Source organism: Pan paniscus, chromosome 1 (assembly GCF_029289425.2).
Source record: "Pan paniscus chromosome 1, NHGRI_mPanPan1-v2.0_pri, whole genome shotgun sequence".
Lineage (NCBI taxonomy): Eukaryota > Metazoa > Chordata > Mammalia > Primates > Hominidae > Pan > Pan paniscus.
The window spans coordinates 96,675,490-96,699,393 of NC_073249.2; the positions used below are offsets into that span (position 1 = coordinate 96,675,490).

Consider the following 23,904-nt stretch of genomic DNA (forward strand, 5'->3'; position numbering starts at 1 on the left):
GACCCTCCCATCTGATGTCACTGCCAAGGCCAAAGAGGGTGGAATGAGCTGATCGTGGAACCTGGATCTTCTAGGCCTTTGAGAATTTCTGTGTCAGTTGCCCATGATACCCTGTTCTTCCTCACTTGTTGACCACCTCTCTGAGTCACTGACCAGCCAGTGCTGATTTATTTAGGTGGGTTTGTGGGGTCCTGGCCTGAATCACCATATGCAGAGGCTCTCAGAGGGTGGTGGGCAGCTGTGGGGAGGTGCAGGGAGGTAGGACCTTTGAGTGGGAGAAAAGCAAGTGAGGGGCCTGGTATGTGGGTCTGTGGGATCCTGAGCTGATTTACCATATGCTGGTTAATTTTTAAAATCAAAAGTATTTTCTTTTGAAGCCATGGAATACCTCTCTTATCTCTCTATCAAGCCCTTCTTCCACCTTTTCTTCTTCCCTCCTTTCCTCTCTCTTGTCCTCTTGCCCAATAGTCTTCTGGAGTTGATTCCTAAACCCAGGTCTACCTTTTCTACCTGCTCTTTGCAACTCATAAAGCTTTTGTTTTCTGTTCATTTTTCATTGCCATACACTGTTTTTGTATCTTTGAAGTTGGCTTTTGTGTATCACAAAGATGATTTAAGGCACACTTTGGTTTACAAAATTCATATTTACTTCATTAAAGTTACCAATTATACTGCTTTTTGTGAGTCGTAAGTTAGATAACTAATGTTATTAATTTAATTAAAATTCTAGAAATTTGTGTAATTTTTTCAAGGAGCTTTGGAGTAATAATTGATCCAGTTAACAACTTCGGTTAAACTCTCTTAACAACTTAAACTGAGGTTACCAAGTTGATATCCTCAATTTTAGAGTACTTTAAGTCTCCCACTGACTAATACAATTCCAAATACATACTCGAAGAAAATTTATACATATTTTGATTCTTATGTTTTCTTAAGCATTTCAATGCTGTTTAGAAACCTAACCAAATTCCATTACACTTTGTAACTTAAAATCATGTCTAAATAAATTAATTAGTTACATTAGTTAATATAAACTGTAAGACTGTGAACTGAAGAATGATGAAATTCATATATTTGGAAAGGAGAGCTTTCTTTCCATAAAGCGGTTCAGTCTGCAAGGCAGCCATTCTGACATACTTGGAAACACAGTCTCCAGCCAGAAGCCAGAAATACAGATATTTGGAGGGTGAGAAGAATAAGGCAGGAATTTATGCTGAATGGCGTGGCTGAATATACATGTTGAATAAGCTGTAGGAGGAGTCATGAATATTTGTGAAAGGAGAAATGTGCACATACACAATTGAGCTTCATGCCCTGGGTTGTTCAAAAAATGGCAGTGTTAACATGATGGAAGGCTGAACTTTTCAGCCTTCTGACATTAAAAGGTGAAGTGGAGGACATGAAAGTCATCACTGTGCATCCTCTGTTGACTGGCCAGAACCACTTTGTGGTTGGTGGCTTTTTTTTTTTTTTGAGATGGAGTCTGTGTCTGTTGCCAGACTGGAGTGCAGTGGCATGATCTCAGCACACTGCAACCTCTGCCTCCCCGGTTCAAGCAATTCTCTTGCCTCAGTCTCCCGAGTGGCTGGGACTACAGGTGTGCACCACCATGCCCAACTAATTTTTTTGTATTTTTAGTAGAGATGGGGTTTCACCATGTTGGCCAAGATGATCTCGATCTCCTGACCTCGTGATCCACCCACCTCAGCCTCTCAAAATGCTGGGATTACTGGCATGAGCCACCGCGACCCCGGCTCGTAGGTGGCCTTTTATCAGGAAGGAACGTCGGTCCACTGTTGTGTTCAAAGGCAAAAGGGAGGAGTAGTCACAAGGTTGGTTGAAATCATTGGAGAGCAAGTCTTTCAAAAGGGCTGGTTTCTGCTTAACCCTGAGGGAAGAAAGCCTAAAGGTGGTTAGTGAGGGAGGGAGTATAACAAGGCACTTCCAACCTCTCATTCTGTAATGCTAGGAACTCAGTTTTGAGGTTTCTCTGGGGCCCCCTTGGCCAAGAGCGGGTCCACTTAGTCAGTTGGGAGGCTTAGGATTTTATTTTGTTTCTCAAGGCTGATTTATTTGATGATCTAACATGCCAAATTTTATATCTTACACACACACACACACACACACACATACACTCATGAGTACACAGTCAAGATGACAGTTGGGATTGGCATCCAGATAGGGTGCTCTCATAGCCTATGCTCTTCTGATTCAAATTGCACATTGACCAAGAATTCCCTGTTGTCCAAATCTGCATCTTCCTTCTCAGGTTTTATCTGATTTCGTTTGGTACTTATTTGGATTTTTCATTGCTGGGGGTATTTTAGCATACTTTTATGTTCTCTTCAATAGTTCTAAGAATGTATCAATGCCTTTCCATAGGATCATTCATATGCTTATGTAATTCCTTCAAAACTTCTTTGAAATTTAAGAATTTCGGATAATATAAAATAGCATCTAGTAATGTCCCAAGCAGATAATAAGCACTTAATAATTGGCAACTATTATGATTCTGCTATTATGATAAAAATAATAACAGTCAAAACCAGATTGTTATAAATGCCAAAATATAGGTACAGAGTTAGTGAGACTGTGAGGGAAATCAATTTCTGTGGCATTCACATCCATGTCTTTCTTGCTGTAAAACTGAAGCTCTGTGCTGAGTTGAGCTCCTGATATACTTCTATGTGATGTAAGATACAGTGAAAGTTCTATCAAGACACAACTGAAGTGGAGCTTTGAGAGACCAATTCCCAGACTGCTTGTTGAAAATAGATAAAGCTATGGGCATTGCATTGAGCCTTTGGTCTAGGAGGTTCTTCTATGGAACTGAGTGTTTCCAGAACTGATGGTGCTTCAACAGTTGGTGGAAGAGTCTATTCTTTTTGGTTGGTGTTGATAACTATGTTATATAAAGCATTCTTCTCTCCTAGTGATATTATTTTTGAGATGTTAAAGTAAAACAGATTCTTCTTTGACGGAGACACTACTCAGAGCACCAAGAAGGTGATTTAGAATATGGCATTTCTCCTGCTCATGGGATCATGGAACCATTTATACTCAGGTTCTAATATTTTATAAGACATGGGGTAGCAAATATTAGGCTAATGTATTAAGATAATTGCCATATTATTAGCAAGTATTACATGATTAAATAAAATGTATTTTTTGTTGAATCTTCTTAAAAACATTACTATATTATTGTGGTGGAGGGCAAACATGACTTTTGGTCCAAATGACAATGAAGCAGGTAAGATCCAAAAACCTTTATTATCATTTAAAATTATTTACTTGTAAGTTTACATATTTTGGCTTATATCTTCTATAAGAAGATAAGGTCAGAGAACTTAAATGTTTTCTGAGTTATCCTCCATTGTACATTCAGCATCTAGCAGAGTAATAGTTAAGTTCCACCTTCCTAATCTCTAATCATTAAACAGATGTAAAACAAATTTATATGGTACCAATACAGTAAACATATCAAAATAACTTACTGTAATTGCCAAATTTACCCTACCTAGTTTAGAGATTTCTTTTTCTTTTTCGTTTTTTTTTTGAGACAGAGTTTCAATCTTGTTGCCCAGACTGGGTGCAATGGAGTGATCTTTGCTCACCGCAGCCTCTGCCTCCCAGGTTTAAGCGATTCTCCTGCTTCAGCCTCCCGAGTAGCTGGGATTACAGGCATGTACCACCACGCCTGGCTAATTTTGTATTTTTAGTAGAGATGGGATTTCTCCATGTTGGTCAGGCTGGTTGAGAACTCCTGACCTCAGGTGATCCGCCTGCCTTGGCCTCCCAAAATGCTGGGATTACAGGCATGAGCCACCACGCCTGGCCAGAGATTTTATTTTTTTTCCAAAACAAAGGGTCTCTTATTTATTTCTTCAGATCATTAACTCCAGTATGGCATGCCAAGGTTATTAGGATCCAAATATCTCATATATATTTTGAGCCTTCTGTGATGGTGGTGGTGGAATCAAAGTAGATTGCATCAGGGTCCATTCTGATTATGCCATGGTTCTGGATCTCGGCCCCTCTTCTCCATTCCAACTTATGTTCCCTTTATAGACCTTTGTCAATTTTCAAGTGGATTTTTTTTTTCCTAAACACTTTTATGAAGAGATCAAGTGGATTTTTACAGTTCTTTAACTGCCCTCAAATTCTGTGATACTCAACTTCCTAAAGTGCCAAGCACATCAAGATATTTTCTGTCTTTGTGTGGATGGTATCAGTTGTCCCAAGAGAGTTTTGAGTAGGACTGTTCTTTTCTTAGATTCAAAATCCATCTTTGGTCTTCCAGATCTTGATAATGTGGGCTAATATGGGAATGAGTGATGAATGAAATGACATATCTATTCTTGGAGATCTTCATCCCCATGATCTGGAGACTGTGAAATGTGTTGCTTCTACCTGGTTGGGTGGTCCTCTGCTGTCCAGAGGCCCAATTCTGCTTATTTGAGGGTGCAGCGTCAGAGCTTAGGTATCAAGGAAGAGAGAAGAAGGGGTAGTAATTTTTTCGTTGCTGATATTAGGAACACTTCCTTGGGACCAAGAGAACAACAACAACAACAACAAAAAGGCTTGTAGAAACCAGATTTTCACATGGGGTTCTTTCTCAAACAACAAAAGCCCAAGTAACTAAGTTAAATACCCATGTAGGAGAGGCTCATAAACACTCAAATCTTCTTCATCCTCAATGATTAAAAACCTTTCATTCCCCTCTACTATAATCAGAACTAAAACTACAAATGCAGAACCCTCCTTGGTACAAGGCAGGGCAGAAATCTAGTTCTCCCTGAGACTGTCCATGGAAAATCTCTGCCCAGACAGAGATTAGGAATGATTCTCTGGACCTGCCCTATCAACCCACCCAGTATATAGGTACAAGGAAAGAGACTGGGCAGAGAAGGAGCTAGGAATTGTGTCATGTGAGGCATTAGGGATGGCTTATGGGAAAGAGAAGGCTTGGGTGAGTAAGAGCATTAGCTGCACCATCCAAACAGCTGAGCCTTGAATAGAAAGCAAAATTGGCGCCTGTGGAGTTCACGGTCAGAGGTTCAGCCTGATTCCAACACAGGACAAGAAAGACACTTCTGAGTTGACCCCAAGGCTGTCACTGCTATTGGTGGGGCCATGAAGCCTGTGCCTCACAGTCACAGAGGCCCCCAAAGTAAGAGTTTAGTTTTTCATCTTCAAAGAAGGTTTTATACACTATCACTGACACACCAGAAGGACTGAAATAAGGCGTTGCTTATCACCTGTGGAGCTCTGATTTCCCTCCAAAGCCACACTTCCAGGACTCTATTATATATTATTTTGTCTTAGACTTTTCATTATTTCTGCCACTTCCCCACCAGAATACATGCTGTGTTCTCAACCCATTTTATATATGTTTTCTTAACCTCTGGACCAAAGGAGTTCTGGGAGAGGAGATAACATAACACTAGATTTGTATCCCAGCCTCATCCTCTTGCAGTTTTGTGTTAGAACAATGGTCCCTGAGTCTCTATTTGATGCCTCTGAGGAGCCAGACTTACATTATAAATTAGGAAAATGAAGTCAGAAAGGGCAGAAAAAGGATTCAAGTTCTGGAACCTGGGAAGTACTGTCTGTCATAATCTAGCTGTGGGAAAGTTGTTGTGAAGTCTGTTATCTACTCCAGGTTCAGTTTTATGCTCTGTAGTAGGCTTCCTCTGTGCTTGAATCAATGAATTCTCTTTGATTTTTTTAACTTAGAATATCCTATTTATTGTATTAGTTCAACATCTATCAATATTTAGAATCACCTATATTTTGATCAATTAACTGATCTATCCATCCGTCCATCCATCCATCCATCCATCCATCCATCCATCCATCCATCCATGTTTGCTTTCTAAATCCTATCCTGAAAGCTGCCTGGGTGCAAATGTTCTGGATCTGATTTTCAGCTCCTGCCAGGTAGAACCATCTCATTCATCATCCTCTTCTAGTTGCTCCTTTTCTCAGAGGACCTAAGTTACTTTTATCTTTGATCAACTTGATGGATGGAAACAAAAATAATTTCCCAAAAGTTTGCACCAGGGAGAGGTGAGAAGTGTGTAGGGAGAAGAGAGAAGTGTGTAGAAGTTATCCTGTTATCCTGCTAGTTTCCATCTCTATCCTGAGGAGGGTTTATACGTTCCTTAAACATACAGCTGATACTCCATGTCTGTGGGTTCCACATTTGTGGATTCAACCAACTGTGGGTCAAATGTATTCAGAAAAAAATTCCACAAAGTTGCAAAAAGCGAAACTTGAATTTGCAGTGTGCAGAGTTCTATGCTGAACCCACCCCACACAATGAAGTGATGTTTAGGAATCGTATTAGGTATTATAAGTAATCTAAAGATGATTTAAATTATACCAGAGGATGTATATAGGTTATATACAAACACTATGTGATTTTATATAAGGGACTTGAGCATCTGTGGATTTTGGTATCTATGGGAGGGTCCTGGAACAAATCTCCCATGGATACTGAGGGATGACTGTATTTGGTACTCAAATTATTTTAAAATAACAGAGCCGCTTACTTCCTTCTCCCCTCTCCTCTTCAGACTACTCTTTTGAGCTTCTGACCACCCATCAGCATTGGATTAGAGATTCTGGACTAAATGACTTTCTCCAGGAATAGTTGCTGGTGGACAAAACTTCCAGGTACACCCACTTTTCACCTTTCTTGTACCTCTCTTCCTGGCCTCATGGTCCTGCCATTCATTGCTGAGCCAGCCTATCAGTCAGTTAGAGACCTGTGCCTCTCCATGCCCAAGGGCACTTAAATAATCTCCATCATTGTTCTTTGGGTTGTGAATGATTTTGTCCATTAAGTTTTGTTTACCAAATAACATTTTCTGTTATTTTAAAATCATGTAAAACCTGTTACTTGAAAAACGCAGTTGAGAACGAAAATATTTCATAACTTAGTGTAAGATAAATTATATAAAAGAAAGTTCTCTTTCTAATTGTATTGCTATTATTGATATTACTATATATTAGTATGAAACGGTATTGATACCATTTGGTGAGGACTGAGAAATATGAGGGTATTTTAGATGACTCAAAATCTTAGACTTTGGAAGACAGAATAGGTGATGTTGATATAGAGTTTTGGTCCTCCAGAAGAGCAGCAAGGTTATGAAGAATGGGATGAGTTTTGTTTTGGATACACTGTGCTCAAGAGCTGTGATAATCTAGGTTGAAATGTTAACTGGCTGTTTAGGAATATCATTCCTATGGCCTCCCAACAGGGCTGAGACACAGATGCCGTGCACAGAAGTTACATGGATGGGCTGAAGACTCGGGAAAGGAAGAGAGCAGTCAGAGGGACAAAGTGAGTAGGAAGGACTGAGCTGAGAACAGAATGCCAAGGTTAAGAGGATTGAGAGCTGCATTTTTAGGCTCCAAAAAGAGGATGGGACACGTCTCTTGCTTTGAAACTTGCTTTGGAATTGGTATACACTGCTCCCCAGCTAACATTTTGAAGACCTCTTACCCTTTTCTTATGTGTCCCCGAATATAAGAGCCCCAAATATAAATAGTCAAGTCTCTATCACCCATAATTCCAATTGCTATAGGTAGGCGTGTGATGTTTGGCAGGGCTAATATAGTGGAAAGATAAGATGTTTAGAAATTCATGTGCCTTTGGCAAGATGGCCTTCTTTTTGGAATGTGTAGACAACCATATTTTTAACCTCACCTATGAGATAATTTGTCTGCTGATCCCTAAGCTCCGTTTTTATCAATCACATGTGCACACAAAATCACACGCAATCCATGCACAGTTCTAAAAATAATGCTTCCTTTCGAGTGCCACTTTTTCCATGTTGTGATCATCTGGAAGCAAGTCTTGTCTGTCACAATACACTGTATATTCTTCAAGATTAGGGTCATGAACAGCTCAAATCTTTATCTTGTGCATTTTTAATGGTGTCTGCTATGTAGTAAAACTATTGATTGAATGGATGGTTAAAAGCCAGTTTTGTTTCTACCATTATTATCACTGGACCTGCTAATCATGAGAGAAGATTCTTTATTGTCATTTTAGGCGTTAGAACTGATGCTTATTTACTTGTTTGATAATATTTCTTTGACCCAAATTATGTACCATGCCCTGTCATAGGCACTGGGGACCCAAGATTGAGTAAGGCACTATCTCTGCCCTAAGGGGCTCATACTATCTTGTATAAAATATAAAGACACATAGAAAATTAAAATATGTTGGCAAGTGCAATGATAAAGATGTAGTTGGGAGAGGATTCCTGGAAGACATAACATCTGATATGAGCTGGAAGTCTGAGGTGGTCAGGCCATGGAGTTTGAGGTTCCCAGTCCATGATGTGTCCTGCTTTAGGACCCTGCGGCCCCTCACTTTCTCTCTCTGGTCACCAAGCAATTCTAAGGCCAGGGTCTTGGGCCTGCACCATTTCAGTGGGCTAATTTAACTGTGATTCTGTCTGTTTCCCCAGCCCTGACACACTAACTTGCTGTTTAATGGTGGGACCCATAGCAGTAATGGAGCCTCCAGGATGTCCTGGCTCAGGCACAGCAGAAGGGCAGAGTGTTTGGGTTACTCTGGGTAGCTCCCTGCTCCATTCAACAGAGGACGTGCATTCCTGAAAACAATTGGTATTCACCATGGAATATTATGCAGCCATAAAACAAAATGAGGTCATGTGCTTTGCCAGAACATGGATGGAGCTATGGGCCATTATCTTTAGCAGAGTAATGCAGGAACAGAAAACCAAATACCACGTGTTCTCACTTATAAGTGACAGCTAAATGATGAGAACACATGGACACATAGAGGGGAACAACACACACTGGGGCCTATCAGAGGGAGGAGGTGGGGAGGAGAGAGAGGATCAGGAAAAATAACTAATGGGTACTGGGCTTAATATCTGGGTGATGAAATAATCTGTACAACAAACCCCCAAGACACGAGTTTACCTATATAACAAACCTGCACATGTACCCTTGAACTTAAAATAAAAGTTAAACAACAACAACCACCACCACCACCACCACCAAAAACCCCCTATTGGTATCATGGAGACTGTTGAAATGCAGTTTTCTGTCTTCTAATTTTATGAAGGAGATTTTAGACATTGTCAATTTAGAAAGGTCAATTACCATTATTTGAAACCTATTTTCTTTTTGATGAGAAGATTCTCAAAGTCTGCATATTACCTGAGGTTATATTTCTAATTCTAGAGTAGTCTTTGTAATTTCTGTCCATCTGATTTCTAAGATTATTCACAGTTTATATATGGTCATTCTCATTTCTTTGCTCCAGAGTTCCAACAGACCAGCTAATGGCAGCCTGGGTCTCTTAGGTGAGTCCTAGGGTAATGATTTAATGCAAGTTATAGATGAAACTTACATGAAAATCACAGGCAATGAAATAAAAAAGTAGACAAGTGGGGCTGCATCAAATTAAAAACCTCTTGACAGCAAATGAAAGAATCAACAGAGTGAAAAGTCATCATACAGAATGAGAGAAAATATTTGCAAACCATACATGTGATAGGGGGTTGATATCCAAAATATACAAGGAACTCAAACAACTCAAAGGCAAGAAAACAAATAACCTAACTAAAAACTGGGCAAAGTGCCTGAATAGACATTTCTCCAATGAAGAAATACAAATGGGCAACATATATATGAAAAAAATGCTCAATATCACTAATCACCAGGAAAATGAAGAGCAAAAACCACAATGAGATGTGACTTCATATGTGTTAGGATGACTACTATTATTGTTACTATTTTTTATTATACTTTAAGTTTTAAGGTACATGTGCACAACATGCAGGTTTGTTACATATGTATACATGTGCCATGTTGGTGTGCGGCACCCATTAACTCTTCATTTAACATTAGGTATATCTCCTAATGCTATCCCTCCCCCCACCCCACAACAGGCCCGGGTGTGTGATGTTCCACTTCCTGTGTCCATGTGTTCTCATTGTTCAATTCCCACCTATGAGTGAGAACATGTGGTGTTTGGTTTTTTGTCCTTGTGATAATTTGCTGAGAATGATGGTTTCCAGCTTCATCCATGTCCCTACAAAGGACATGGACTCATCATTTTTTATGGCTGCATAGTATTCCATGGTGTATATGTGCCACATTTTCTTAATCCAGTCTATCATTGTTGGACATTTGGGTTGGTTCCAAGCCTTTGCTATTGTGAATAGTGCCGCAATAAACATACATGTGCATATGTCTTTATAGCAGCATGTTTTATAATCCTTTGGGTATATACCCAGTAATGGGATGGCTGGGTGAAATGGTATTTCTAGTTCTAGATCCCTGAGGAATCACCACACTGACTTCCACAATGGTTGAACTAGTTTAGGGTCCCACCAACAGTGTAAAAGTGTTCCTATTTCTCCACATCCTCTCCAGCACCTGTTGTTTCCTGACTTCCCAAAAAACAAAGGATAACAAGTGTTGATGAGGATGTGGAGAAATTGGAGCACTTACGCACTGTTGGCGTGAATGAAGAATGGTGCAGCTACTATGGAAAACAGTATGCAGTTTCCTCAAAAAATTAAAAATAATTCAGTAATTCCTTTTATGGGGATATATCTAAAATAATGGAAATCAAGATCTCTAAGAGATAGCTGCATTCTCATGTTCATTGCAGCATTATTCACAATACCCAAGATATGGAAACAATCTAAATGTCTATGAGCAGATGAATGAATTGAAAAATTGTGGCATATATATACAATGTAATATTATTGAACCTTAGAAAAGAAGGAAACCCTGTCATTTGCAAAAACATGTTTGATCCTTGATGATATTATGCTAAGTGAAATAAGCCAGTCATGTAGAAGGAAAAATACTGCATGATTCTATTATGTGAAGTTTCTAAAATATCCAGACCTATGGAAGCAGAGAAAAGATTGGTGGTTGCCAGGGTCTGGGGTAGAAGGAAATAGAAAATTTGTTTTTCAGTGGGTATAAAGTTTCAGTTATATAAGATAAATTCTAGAGACCTGCTGTGCAATATAATACCTATGGTTAACAATATGGTTGATATGGTTTGGCTCTGTGTACCCACCCAAATCTCATTTCAAACTGTAATTGCCACATTTCAAGGGAGGGACCTGCTGGGAGGTGATTGGATCATGGAGGCAATTTCCCCCAAGCTGTTCTTGTGATAGTGTGCGAGTTCTTATGAGATCTAATGGCTTAAAAGTGTTTGGCAGTTCCCCTCAACCTCTCTGTCTCTCCTGCCACTATGTAAGACACGCCTTGCTTCCCCTTTGCCTTCTGCCACGATTGTAAGTTTCCTGAGGCCTCCCTAGCCATGCAAAACTGTGAGTCAATTAAACCTACTTTCTTTTTACCCAGTTTCAGGTAGTATCTTTATAGCAGTGTGAGAACAAACTAATACAGAGAATTGGTACCAGCAGAATGGGTACTGCTATAAAGATAACTAAAAATGTGAAAGTGACTTTAGAAGTGGGTAATGGGCAGCTATTGTAACAGTTTGGAGGGCTCAGAAGAAGACAGGAAGATGTGGGAAAATTTGGAACTTCCTAGATACTTGCTGAACGGTTTTAACCAAAATGCTGATAGAGATATGGACAATGAAGTCCAGGCTGAGTTGTTCTCAGATGGAGGTGAGGAATTTATTGGGAACTGGAGTAAAGGTCACTGCTGCTATGCTTTAGCAAAAAGACTGGTGACATTTTGCCTCTGCCCTGGAGATGTGTGGTGCTCTGAACTTGAAAGAGATGATTTAGGGTATTTGGCAGAAGAGATTTCTGAGCAGCAAAGAATTCAAGAGGTGACCTGGTTGTTTCTGAAAACATACCGTCACATACATTCACAAAGATATGATTTGAAATTCAAACTTAGGTTTTGCATAAGTAACCAGGAAAGGAATGTTAATCACCAAGACAATGGGTAAATGTCTCCAGAGTATTTCAGAGATCTTCCTGGCAGCCCCTCCCATCATAGGCACAGAGGCCTAGAAGGGAGAAAATTGTTTAGTGGGCCAGGCCCAGGGCCCCACTGCTCAGTGCAGCCTTGGGACTTGGTACTCTGCATCCCAGACATCCAGATTGAGCCATGGCTAAAACAGGCCAAAATACAGCCCTGGCCATGGCTTCCTGCAAAGGGTGCAAGTCTGAAACCTTGGCAGCTTCCATATGGTGTTGGGTCTGCAGGCATGCAGAAGACAAGAGTCAAGCTTTGGGAACCTCTGCCTAGATGTCAGAGGATGTATGGAAATGCCTGAGTGTCCAGGCAGAAGTCTGCTGCAGGGATGGAGCCCTCATGGAGAACCTCTTCTAGGGCAATGCAGAATGGAAAAGTGGGGTTGGAGCCCCCACACAGTGTCCCAACTGGGGCACTGCCTAGTGGAGCTGTAAGAAGAGGGCCACTGTCCTTCAGACTTCAGAAAGGTAGATCCACTGACAGCTTGCACCGTGCACCTAGAAAAGCTGCAGGCACTCAATGCCAGCTCAAGAAAGCAGCTGCAGGGGCTGTACTATGCAGAGCCACAGGGGCAGAGCTGCCAAAGACCATGGAAACTTACCCCTTGCATCAGCATGCCTTGGATGTGAGACATGGAGTCAAAAGGGGATTTTGAAGCTTTAAGATTTAATGACTGTCCAGCTAGGTTTCAGACTTGCATGGGACCTGTGGCTCCTTTGTTTTGGCCAATTTCTCCCATTTGGAATGGGAACATTTACCAAATGCCTGTACCCCCATTGTATCTTGGAAGCAACTAACTTGTTTTTGATTTTACGGGCTCATAGGTGCAAGAAATTTGCCTTGTCTCAGATGAGACTTTGGACTTGGACTTTTGAGTTAATGCTGAAATGAGTTAAGACTTTGGGGGACTGTTGGGAAGGTGTGATTGTTTTTGAAATGTGAAAAGGACATGAGATTTGGGAGGGTCCAGGAGCAGAATAATATGGCTTATCTCTGTGTACCGACCCAAATCTCATCTCGAATTACAATCCCACATGTTGAGGGAGGGACCTGTTGGGAGGTAATTGAATCATGGGGCCGTCTCATGAGATCTGATTGTTTAAAAGTGCTTGGCAGCCCCCCTCCCACCCCCCTCTCTGTCTCCTGCCACCATGTAAGACATGCTTTGCTTCCTCTTCACCCTCTGCCATGATTGTAAGTGTGCCCCCCCTGCAGCCATGGGGAACTGTGAGTCAGTTAAACCTGTTTTCTTTATTAATTACCCAGTCCCAGGTAGTATCCTTGTAAGCAGTGTGAGAACGGATTAATGGTACTGTGCACTTTAAAATATAAGAGGATAGATTTCACATTAAGCATTCTTACCCAAACCCAACCCAAACCAAACCAAACCAAAACAAACCAACCCATAATAACACAACAAAAAAAAACCCACAGGGAAATTTTTAGAGGTGATGGATATGCTTAGTGTCTTGATTGTGGTGATGATATCATGGGTATATGCATATGTCTAGATTCATCCAGATGTGTATATTAAATGTGCATGAGTTTTTATATATCAATTATACCTCAATAAAAGCAATAAAAAAGAGTATTATAATCTCCCTTGGACCCATCACCTAGCTTCAAAAATTATCAACAATTTGTTATTCTTGACTTCATCTACTCTCCCACACTTTGTTTGTTCTTTTTATCACTGAACTATTTTACAGTTCCAAATATCATATCCTTTCACCTATAAATTTGTCAGTATGTGTTTTTAACAGATATCTAAAAATAGCCACAAGATGATCATCACACTTAACAAAATTAATGATTATTCTACATGTAATCCAAAAAAGATATATATGAAACTTATACCTTAAGTTCTAAAAGCTGAGCAATAATTCACAAAATACAGATAATCCCCAACTTATGCTAGTTTTCCTTACAATATTTTTGATTTTATGATGGTGCCAAAGTACTATGCATTCAGTAGAAAGTGGTGTGATATTCTTGGGTGATGCTGGGCAGTGGCAGTAAGCCCCAGCTCCTCAATTTACCATGTGGTTTACCCTGTAAATTGAGGAGATCTGTATATTTTGAATAAAGCCGAACAATCTTGTTCTGACCTTATGCACAGGGTGACATTCAGAAGAAATATTAGTCTGAGTTCTAAAAAGTAAACACAATTGGGAATCAATTTAAATACTGACATTTACTTAACAAATGGCAAACTGGAATTATATTGCCACAAAATAACTTAAAATCCTCTTTACCTCTCTCCCCAAATTTGTACTAATTTTTGCATGGTAGCTGCCTTTACCTTCTCTTTTGCCTTTTCTGTCCTTTTTAGTATGACTCTGTCTAGGCTTTCTGGTATTATTTTAGTCCTCTTCTTTATCCATTATCTGGTTCAACACAACAAAACAAACTTCTCTACCAATCAGCAGTGGGCAGTGAATGGTGAGGGTGAGGGAGGATAGGGAAAACAGCACGTATTTAAATGTACTGCTCTTACCAAATGTTATAAAAATAATATTTAATATTCTACTACCTCTGTCACAGGAGACATGAACTAAAGAAACTCTGCAATGTCAGCGTCTTAAAATTCTTTAGACAATTCCTTTTGTAATCCGTTGGCAAGATACATGGTGTTTACAAAGTTATTCAGCAATCACATGCATTGGAACAAATTGTCATGGAGTATCCAAATATAGGAGCCCCAAATCTAAATAGTCAAGGCTCTATTATCTGTAATTCCAATTGCTATAGGTAGGTGTGTGGATTTTGGCAGGGCTAATGTAGTGGAAAGATGAGATGTCTGGAAAATCATGAAATCACAGAGTAATTCAGTAGAATATTAAATGTTATTTTTTTCTAGTCACAGAGGTAATAGCATATTCTTTCCCTCAGAACTCACAAGATTGTTGTGACACTCATGTAAGGCAACACAATTTAGAAACTAAAATCATTATTTTTTAACAACTATTTATCTAGCACGTACTCTGTTTCAGGTATTGGATCATGTCCTGAGTGTAGAAGGTGAAGTTGCAGTCTGACTACTCAAAGTGCTCGCAAGCTCAAGGGAAAAGGATATGGGTGGGGAATCCACTTAATGCAGATGGGTTGCACTTAACACTTAATGCAAAGCTCAGAGTGTTTTATAGGACTCTTAGGTAGGGGCACCTGCCCTAATAGGAGGGATTCAGGAAGGCTTTTCATTGAAGTGATGGCTTTTAGAGAATTGTGTAGACATTAACCCGGTAAAACAATAACAATATGGCATATTACAGGTTAGTAAATAAATTCACTGAGGATAGAAAAAACTGGTATGTGAGCAAAATTACAGAGTTTGATACATGACAGCACACAGTTCAAAAAGTGGAGTAATAAGGAATGAGGCTAGGGGCGAAGGAAGGGCTATGTAATGGACCTAGAACTTAAAGTATTTTAAGCATGCAAGTGATGTAGTCAGATTTTACTTTTTAATGTATCACTCTTATGGCAATGGAAAGATGGATTTAAATCAAACAAGATAGAGGAAGACAGCTATATTAGGAAGCTATGGTAATAATCAAGCAAGAGATGAGGAGGCCCTGAACTAGGGCATGGCAGTCAGCATAGAAGGAGAGAGATGGATTCCAGAGATACTTATGCTGTTGAACTGTCAGGATGAGGAGTTTAGATAAGTAGCATGTAGTAGAGGCGAAAATGTCAAGGTAACTCAAGTAGCTGGGTGATTATTGGTGTACAGGATAGAGAATACTGGAGGTTCAAGTGTTTTGTGGGAAAGATGATCAGCTTGTTGGTACTTGAGGATATTTGGACAGAGATATCTAGAGGGCAAGGGATATTTAAGTTTGAAGTGAGTTCTGGAGTGCAAATGTAGATGAGTGAGTTAGTAGATTTGTGATGACTGAAACCATAGGAATCATTGATATTGTAACTAGAGAATGCATAGGATGGTAAGATCCATGGAATGAGCACCAGAGGACTCCATTTGGCATTTAGAAGAAGAGGTTCAGATCAAGGAGGAGAAAGATTAAGCACAGGAGTAGGAGAATATTAAGTGGATATTATGAAAACCAGTAAGTAGAGACTCTAGAGAAAGATGGAATGATTGGCACTGTGACATGTAGCAGAGAAGTCTAGGAAGATAAAAACGGAGAATGACTCAGTTTATCTGACAGAAAGCTTGGAGTAATTTCAGTAGATGGTGGGCTAAATCCAGACTGCCATGGGTTGAGGGGTTAGTGAGATGTGGGACAGAAGAGACAGCAGTTGTAGATGACTCATTTGACAAACCTCTAGCTAGACTAATAAAGAAAAAAGGAGAGAAGATTCAAATTAATAAAATCAAATATGAAAGAGGAGATATGAAAACTGATGCCATGGATATAAAAAAGATCCTAAGAGACTGCTTATGAACAACTATATAGCAATAAATTGGAAAACCTAGAAGAAATTGATAAATTACTAGAAACATGCAACCTACTGAGACTGAATCATGAAGAAATAGAAAATCTGGACAGACCAATAACAAGTAAGGAGATTAAATCAGCAATATAAATACTGTGATCAAAGAAAAATCCAGGACCACATGGCTACAGTAGTAAACTCTACCAAACATTTAAAGAACTAATGTATTAATAAATTATTATTAAACTTTTCCAAAAATTGTGGAGAGACCACTTCCAAATTCATTGTATGAGGATGGCATTACCCTGATACCAAAGCCAGATAAGAACATTATAAAAAAATTACAGGCCAACATCCCTGATGAATATAGAAGCAAACATATTCAACAAAATACTAGCATACCTAGTAGTCCATTAAAAGAATAATGCAACATGATCAAGTGGGATTTATCCCTGAGATGCAAGGATGGATGGTTCAATAAATTTCTTTCTTTTCTAAAAAAAAAAAAGATGGTTCAGTGTAGGCAAATCAATAAATGTGATACACTACATAAACAGAATAAAGGATACAAATTGTATGATAATCTAAATAGAGGCAGATAAAGCTTTCCACAAAATACAACATCTTTTCATGATTAAAACACTCAACGAATTAGGTATAGAAGAAATGTATCTCAACATAATAAAGGCCATATGTGAGTAACCCACAGCTAATATATTCGAGGGTGAAAAATTAAAAGCTTTTCCTCTAAGATCAGGAGCAAAGCAAGGACGCTCACTCTTGCCATCTCTGTTCATTTCTAATTCTATTATTTTTAAATTCTATATTCTCAAAAACTTAAAGGCATATTATGTAGTAGCAGCGTATCTTTATTTATTAAAATAGAAATAATTTTATTGGGAGCTTAAAGAACTAGGCTATAAATGTTAAATCAAGTAAAATCAAATGGCCCTTGGGAAATGTCATCCTCTCTCTCTTTCCCCTTTCCTCTTCTTTCCACTCGCCTGTCTTCTACCCTCTCTACCTTCCTTCGTTTCTTCATTTCTGGGACTCCCATAAAATAGCTTTGTCCTTCTTTTCAAAATCTTTAGGCAAATCAGGAACTTTGGGACCAGGTAATTCAGCCTCATAATTCCCAGCTTTACACGGTTGTTTTACTAGGCTTACTATTTATTTTATTTGCACCTTACAAAAATGTCCGTCAGAGAAGTATTATTATTACCATTTCTCAATGAAGAAACTGAAAATTGCAGAAATGTTAAGAAAATTGCTCAAATTTACACACCTAATTAGGACTTAACTCAATCATTGTGTTTATACAGTGCCAGTTTGCTAACATAGTATTTACTCACCGATTTATTTATTTCAATTTTAAAATATCTTTGAACATTTAAATATTTAAACACCTTGAATAAGCAAAAAATATACATGATACCAAAATTCAAAAGAGAAGAAAATGGTCATGCAGTGAAAAGTTAGTCTCTCCCCCACTCCTATTCCCTAGATACTTAACTATTCTCCTGAGATAACCATGGTTACTAGTTTATAAGTAAACTCCAGCAAACCCTCATGTAGATACTATGTGAGTTTCAGAGGTTTAATTTGCACAGAGTGCTTCAAGTGCCCATTATTTGTGAAAAATGAGGATCATCTGTCCTTTAGCCATTTTCTCTCTATATAAAAAAACTGTCCTTCTTTGTGAAGCTGGCAAACCTCATTAAGCATTCTTTTCTTAAAAGCCCAATCCTCCTTCAGTTTATCAAGCATAAATGATAAACCAAATAATTTATTGGTAAAAATAACTTTGGAATCTATTAGTAATTCATGAGGCAAAGAAAAGTAGGTCTAAAATTGTGTTGATAGAACTGTTTTAAGTCACGTAATCCTTAGCTAATTCTTCAGCATGCAACAGCTATGGTTCCTAGGATTTCAACATGAGAAAGAACGCTGTGAAAGTGCCTCACCCATCCCAGGAGCATCCCTGTTCCTTCTGGCATCCCCGAAGTGTGTCAGTTTCCTGATAGTAACTTAGATGACTAAATTGTTTAGTTTCAGAGTACTAGGGAGGGATAACTAGCCTCATGTTGTTTCTCTGAGATGCTGAGAAAGAATTTAATAGTAGGGCTCAACTCAAAGACGTTCCTACCTCTTCAAATTCCCATGTTAGGTCCTCAGTTTTTTTTGTTTCTCTACTGTACCAACCCAATCAAGTTTGAAACATTGCAGATACAACACAGCATTCTTCTGGGTAAAGAGCACAAGGCAAAAATCTTCCCTCAGATAGTGAGAGGGGCTTTCTCAGGAAAACAAGGTGCCGACCCTGCAGGTGCTATGGTACCCATGCCGTCTAATTAGTAGTGACTACAGCTAGAAGAACGGGGGATGCAGGGAAAGGATCTTCACTAGATAGGCCTCACTCTAAACAATGCCATTCTTTATTATCTGTTTTTGACATGTTTGAAATTATTGGTTATTATTCTTATTTCTTCTACATTTTAGAGTTTATATTTCTTAGAAGACCCACTATGTAATGTGCATAATTTTAGGCCACTCTTTGAGTTTTTGTAGGAGACTTTTGTGGTAGGTGTATTTTTTATTTCTGTTTTACAGCTGTGTAAACTGTGTTTCAAGGAGGTTAGGAAATATTTAGTTCCACACAGTAGTGGTGGCTGTAGATGTATGCATAACCAAGGTACTCAAGTTTTTTCCAAGTTGGGACAGTGAGTAATACTAGCTGAAGTGTTAATATGGTTAAATAAGCTATACTAAGAAATTATCCATGGGATCTGTGCCAGCTATACTTTACTTATTTAGGTAAAAATATCCATGAAGTAAACAGCAGGATAAATAGCTTTACAGAACTTCACTCCTTGAATGTGCAAAGAAAGCCTGAAATCCTACTAAATGTCATTTCAAAAGAGAGAAATTGTGAAGGAGTAAATTGAATTAGCATGTAGGAGAAAAGCTTCAAAATGGATGCAGCACATACATTAAGGCAGTTTGGAAGAAAATGGGAGAAGATGAGTTTGGGTTTCTAGTAGACCACAAGTCACTCATAGTTACAAGGGCCAGAGAGATGAGGTTAGTGTGTAAATCTGCAAATGTGAAGCTTTAAGAAGGGGCCCCAACATGACTCTAATGGCCTAGAAAACTGAGAGACGATGTTGCCTTGTTCAAGCCCATTAATACCATGTCAGAACACACCCAGGTTGGGGCTGTCAGCATCTAGGAAGCTGATATATGATTTTGTCGCCCTGTTCAAGTCAATTAATTGTCAAGAAAAGCCTAAGGATCAATAGGCCATGATAAAAGGGGAAGTTAGTTGTAAAGAAAAACTGCAGTTGAGGGTTAGGATATAGCCAGGCTGCAGGATCAGCACATACTGGTCTCTACTAAAGAGAACACAGCTAGATACTGGGCATGTGCAACTGAATGGGAGTAGTTTTACATACAGGATACTTTGGAAGCTGGGAAGTAGGAGAAGCACCATCTCTAATTATAGGGAAGCACCACAATTGTCAGACAATTTGTCACGTTCTACAGTTGCCACTGGCATGAGGAACCTGAGATAATGTCCCAAGTGAATCACTGTGCACTTATCCTGCTGGGGAGGATCATGGACTAGGAATTTTGTGATACCAGCATGGATTACATGCAAGTGGTATTTTGGTTGGGAAATAAGCACATCATGCTAGTCCTGGGCTGTTCCCTGTGTAGGGCTGCCTGCCCCTTATAAAAGGACTCTCCACCACACTGATGCTATCTTCTTGCCATTCAGTTGTAGATCTTTGGAGACTCTGGTGAGTACAAATATTAGAAGCTTTTCTTGCACTTGGATGGTGTTAGGGTATAACCTGGGTACAGAAATGCCTGTTTATTTTAACCAATTTATCCTCATGGATAGGAAAAAGAAGATAATGAGGTCTTGAAGGTAAATTTTAGCTGGTATTTGGTAGATAAACATGAAGGTGATGAGGAACCTGGAGTCAAATATATAAAATCTTAAACTGAAGGAGAGTGAGAGACACAAGATGCTGTTCTGTCTCCTGCTTCACATCTGTTCCAAATACATCTCTCTTGGAGTGCAATCTCCTTGGGTGATGGGTGCAAGTTTTTGCAATTCTCTTCAAAAACTCATGGCTTAGCACCACAGCCAGCTCATTAAAACTGGTAACTAGGGCCTCATGGAAGATAAGAGCACAGATTTGTTTGGTATTGGCTAGACTTTTAATATCTGAGTTTTTCTTCTTCAGATAGTGTTTGTATTCAGACAACATTTGTTGCTGTCTCATAGGCAATTTTATTTTCAGAAAATGGTAGAATGAGAGAACAGCCAGAAAGACGGAAGAACTGAGGGTAAGAGGTCCTAAAAGTGAAGTGTGAAGAAGCTACACAAAGTCATAAAGACTGTATTAGGGATCAAAGTTGGTCCCTAGATACTGGAGATTTGATGTCCTAGCTAATTGCTCCACCAACAGGACTGTCTCTCTTATGAGCACTGTTTCTTGTGTATCTTTCAGATTCTCTGAGACTGAGGAGAGATGTCTTACCAGCAGCAGCAGTGCAAGCAGCCCTGCCAGCCACCTCCTGTGTGTCCCACGCCAAAGTGCCCAGAGCCATGTCCACCCCCGAAGTGCCCTGAGCCTTACCTGCCTCCTCCTTGTCCACCTGAGCATTGCCCACCTCCACCATGCCAGGATAAATGCCTTCCTGTGCAACCATACCCACCCTGCCAGCAGAAGTATCCACCCAAGAGCAAGTAACATCACTAGAATTCATCAGGACCATGAAACAACAAGATCCAGTGGCTCTTCTTACTCCCAGGACTCCATCATCTTCCCTTCAGCTGTAGTGGGAGGCTGCATCTTCCCTAACCTCTGTCTGGCTTGAGCGTTGACAGAGAAAAGGCTTAGTTCTGAAAACCGATATGTTGTTGGCAGATGAGCAGCCGGATCATTGCCTAATCTCGCTTTGCTGTCTGTGATGTAGATGGTGGTTCCTATCCTGAGAGCAAGTGTGTTTATTCTTTTGCTTCTCCCCAATAAAGCACATGTTTCATGGTCAAGCCCACATTGCTTTTGTTTGCATTTCGTGTCTTTAACCTCTTCTGTTAACTACACCAAGTGAGTGTTCCTTTTCATTCCTATTGAATTATTAGAATTATTAGGCTTTTCCATCACTGAATTCAGTGTTGCGTGCAATGTGTGTTTTGGATTTGGTACAACAAATAATTCTCTTTTATTGGTTTTAAACTCATTTTTACCCCTTCTAGCTTGTATGACTGAAAAAATTACCTAAACTCTCTTAGCTTCAGTTTCATCATCTGTAAAAAGTAAGAGAGCATGTATTCAGCTGAGTGTACTCATAGCAATTAATTTATTCACAAATGTTTCCTAATTGTCTATCATGTGCCAGCCAGTCTTCTATGCACTGCTGATAGGGATAATGATGACCAAACAAAGTCCTTGCTCTTATAGAGTTTACAGTCTTAAGAGAGTTACATATCACCCCCACCCCCCGACCCCCACACACCTCCCACACACAGGACAAATTATAGTAATACATGGGCTATATTTAAAGAAAATTATTTAGAAAGACCCTTTGAAGTGACTTTTGGCTCAAAGATATGAATGAATAGAAGAGGGAGCCATGGGTATATCAGGGGTAGATTGTTCCTGTTGGAAGAAATGGCCAGTGCTAAAGAAATACAAAATAACATTAGCCGGGCGTGGTGGTGGGCGCCTATAGTCCCAGCTACTCGGGAGGCTGAGGCAGGAGAATGGCGTGAATCCGAGAGGCGGAGCTTGCAGTGAGCCGAGATCGTGCCACTGGACTCCAGCATGGGCGACAGAGCGAGACTCTGTCTCAAAAAAAAAAAAAAAAAAAAAAAAGAAATACAAAATAACAAAAAGGAAAATGGTGGTCAAGGAGAAATGTCTGCAAATGAGGTCAGAGAGGTTGGATCTCTAGGATACAGTCATGATTTCGATATATATTTGAAGTTTGACAGCCATCTTAGGATGGTCAAAGTCTTGAAATTTTATTGTACATAACTCAACAATTGTATATAATTACTTTTGCATAGCATTTCAACCAGAAGTACATAGGGTATTTCAAACATATTTTTTTTAAAAGTTGAAAAGAACTGAGGAATTAATTAAAACTCTTTTGCTAAGAGGGACTGCCCAAATGAAAAGTAGGTCTACCTGTTTTCACATCTTAAAGGGAAATATATTTGATTAGTTTCATCAAATTGCAGCTAGCAGAATGCTTAGGGAATTTTGTTCTTGCTGTGCTCCAAGCCCCAACAGGAATGTTAGAAGGTAAAGTTTACACAAGGCAATACAGAATAACTCCAAGTTATTGTCTTAACAGTAAGCTGTTGAATAAAGCTCTGGCTTAATGTTGTTGACAGTTCCTCCTAACCCCCAGGCCACATTTTGTCTTTAAGAAAAACAAAAATAAAAAATCCTTCATTTTAGGCGAAATATAATCAACCCATTCAGAAAGTTCATAAACTTTAGCTGTACAGGGCGAATAATTACAAGCTGAGCACTCATGCAACCAATGCCAAATTCAAGAAAAATGACATTACCAAACTTTCTAAAGACCCCACATTGCCTTATTCAATAACACTCTATACTTTCATCACTGGAAGTAAACACTCTGCTGACATTTAACATAATTACTTTCTTGCTTTTTATTTTATTTTTTAACCATTAATATAGAGGGATCTATATTAATAGATATAGTTAAGTTTTCCAGTGTTTGAATTGCATATAAATGGAACCATACAGTATGTCATTTTTTTGCCTGTCTCCTTTCAACCATCATTGTGTAATTTTTGCTTATTCATGATTGTATTTTAGCATATAATTGTATAAATACATAACACTTTTGTATCCTTATTTATTCTACTCTTGGTTGACATCGGGTTGTTCCCTATTTGGTATTGTTATGAATAGTGCCATCATGATGTTTTCTTCCTGCCTGTGGGTGCACAAGCTCACACATTTCTCTAGGATATACACCCAGAAGTATGTGCATCTTCAACTTTGGTAGGTGATGCCAAACTGTTTTCTAAAATGCTGTCCCAATTTAAATGCCTAGAGCTGTGTAGTAGATTTTATGCTTCCTTTCCCTCCTTCAGCTAATCAATCAATGTCACCCTTCATAGTTTACCTATCTGGTATGGGCATAATTATCTTTTATTGTACTTTGAATATGCATTTTATTAAATATTAATGTCTTTTAGAAGTTTTTAAAAATATGTTTATTAATCATTTTGACATACATTCTTGTGAAGTGCCTGCTAAAGGCTTTTACCCATTTCTATTGAGCTGTTTTTTTCTGACTAATTTTTATGAATTTTTAGTATATTTTGGATACTTAGCTTTAATGGTAATTTGCCTAACCCACTGTAACTAAGATTTTCTCCTGTTTTCCTCCAGAATTGCAGAATGTTTTATTTTTTATCTTAGTGATATATTTTGAATTAATTTTTGTATATGTGAAGTAAGAATCAAGATTCAC

At 39.0% G+C, this 23,904-nt stretch overlaps 1 protein-coding gene across 1 annotated transcript; it reads left to right on the top strand.

Moving 5' to 3' along the window:
• The first annotated feature begins 6,576 nt into the window (after positions 1 to 6,576).
• Positions 6,577 to 21,441, top strand: SPRR2G (small proline rich protein 2G). The gene is made up of 2 exons (XM_034935831.3): positions 6,577 to 6,678; positions 20,892 to 21,441. The coding sequence occupies exon 2, from the start codon at positions 20,913 to 20,915 to the stop codon at positions 21,132 to 21,134; it is 222 nt and encodes a 73-aa protein (XP_034791722.1). The 5' UTR covers positions 6,577 to 6,678; positions 20,892 to 20,912; the 3' UTR covers positions 21,135 to 21,441.
• Positions 21,442 to 23,904: the final 2,463 nt, after the last annotated feature.

Excerpts from the sequence above, each read along its gene's own strand:
- SPRR2G (XM_034935831.3), top strand. The coding sequence starts at position 20,913 with ATGTCTTACCAGCAGCAGCAGTGCAAGCAGCCCTGCCAGCCACCTCCT.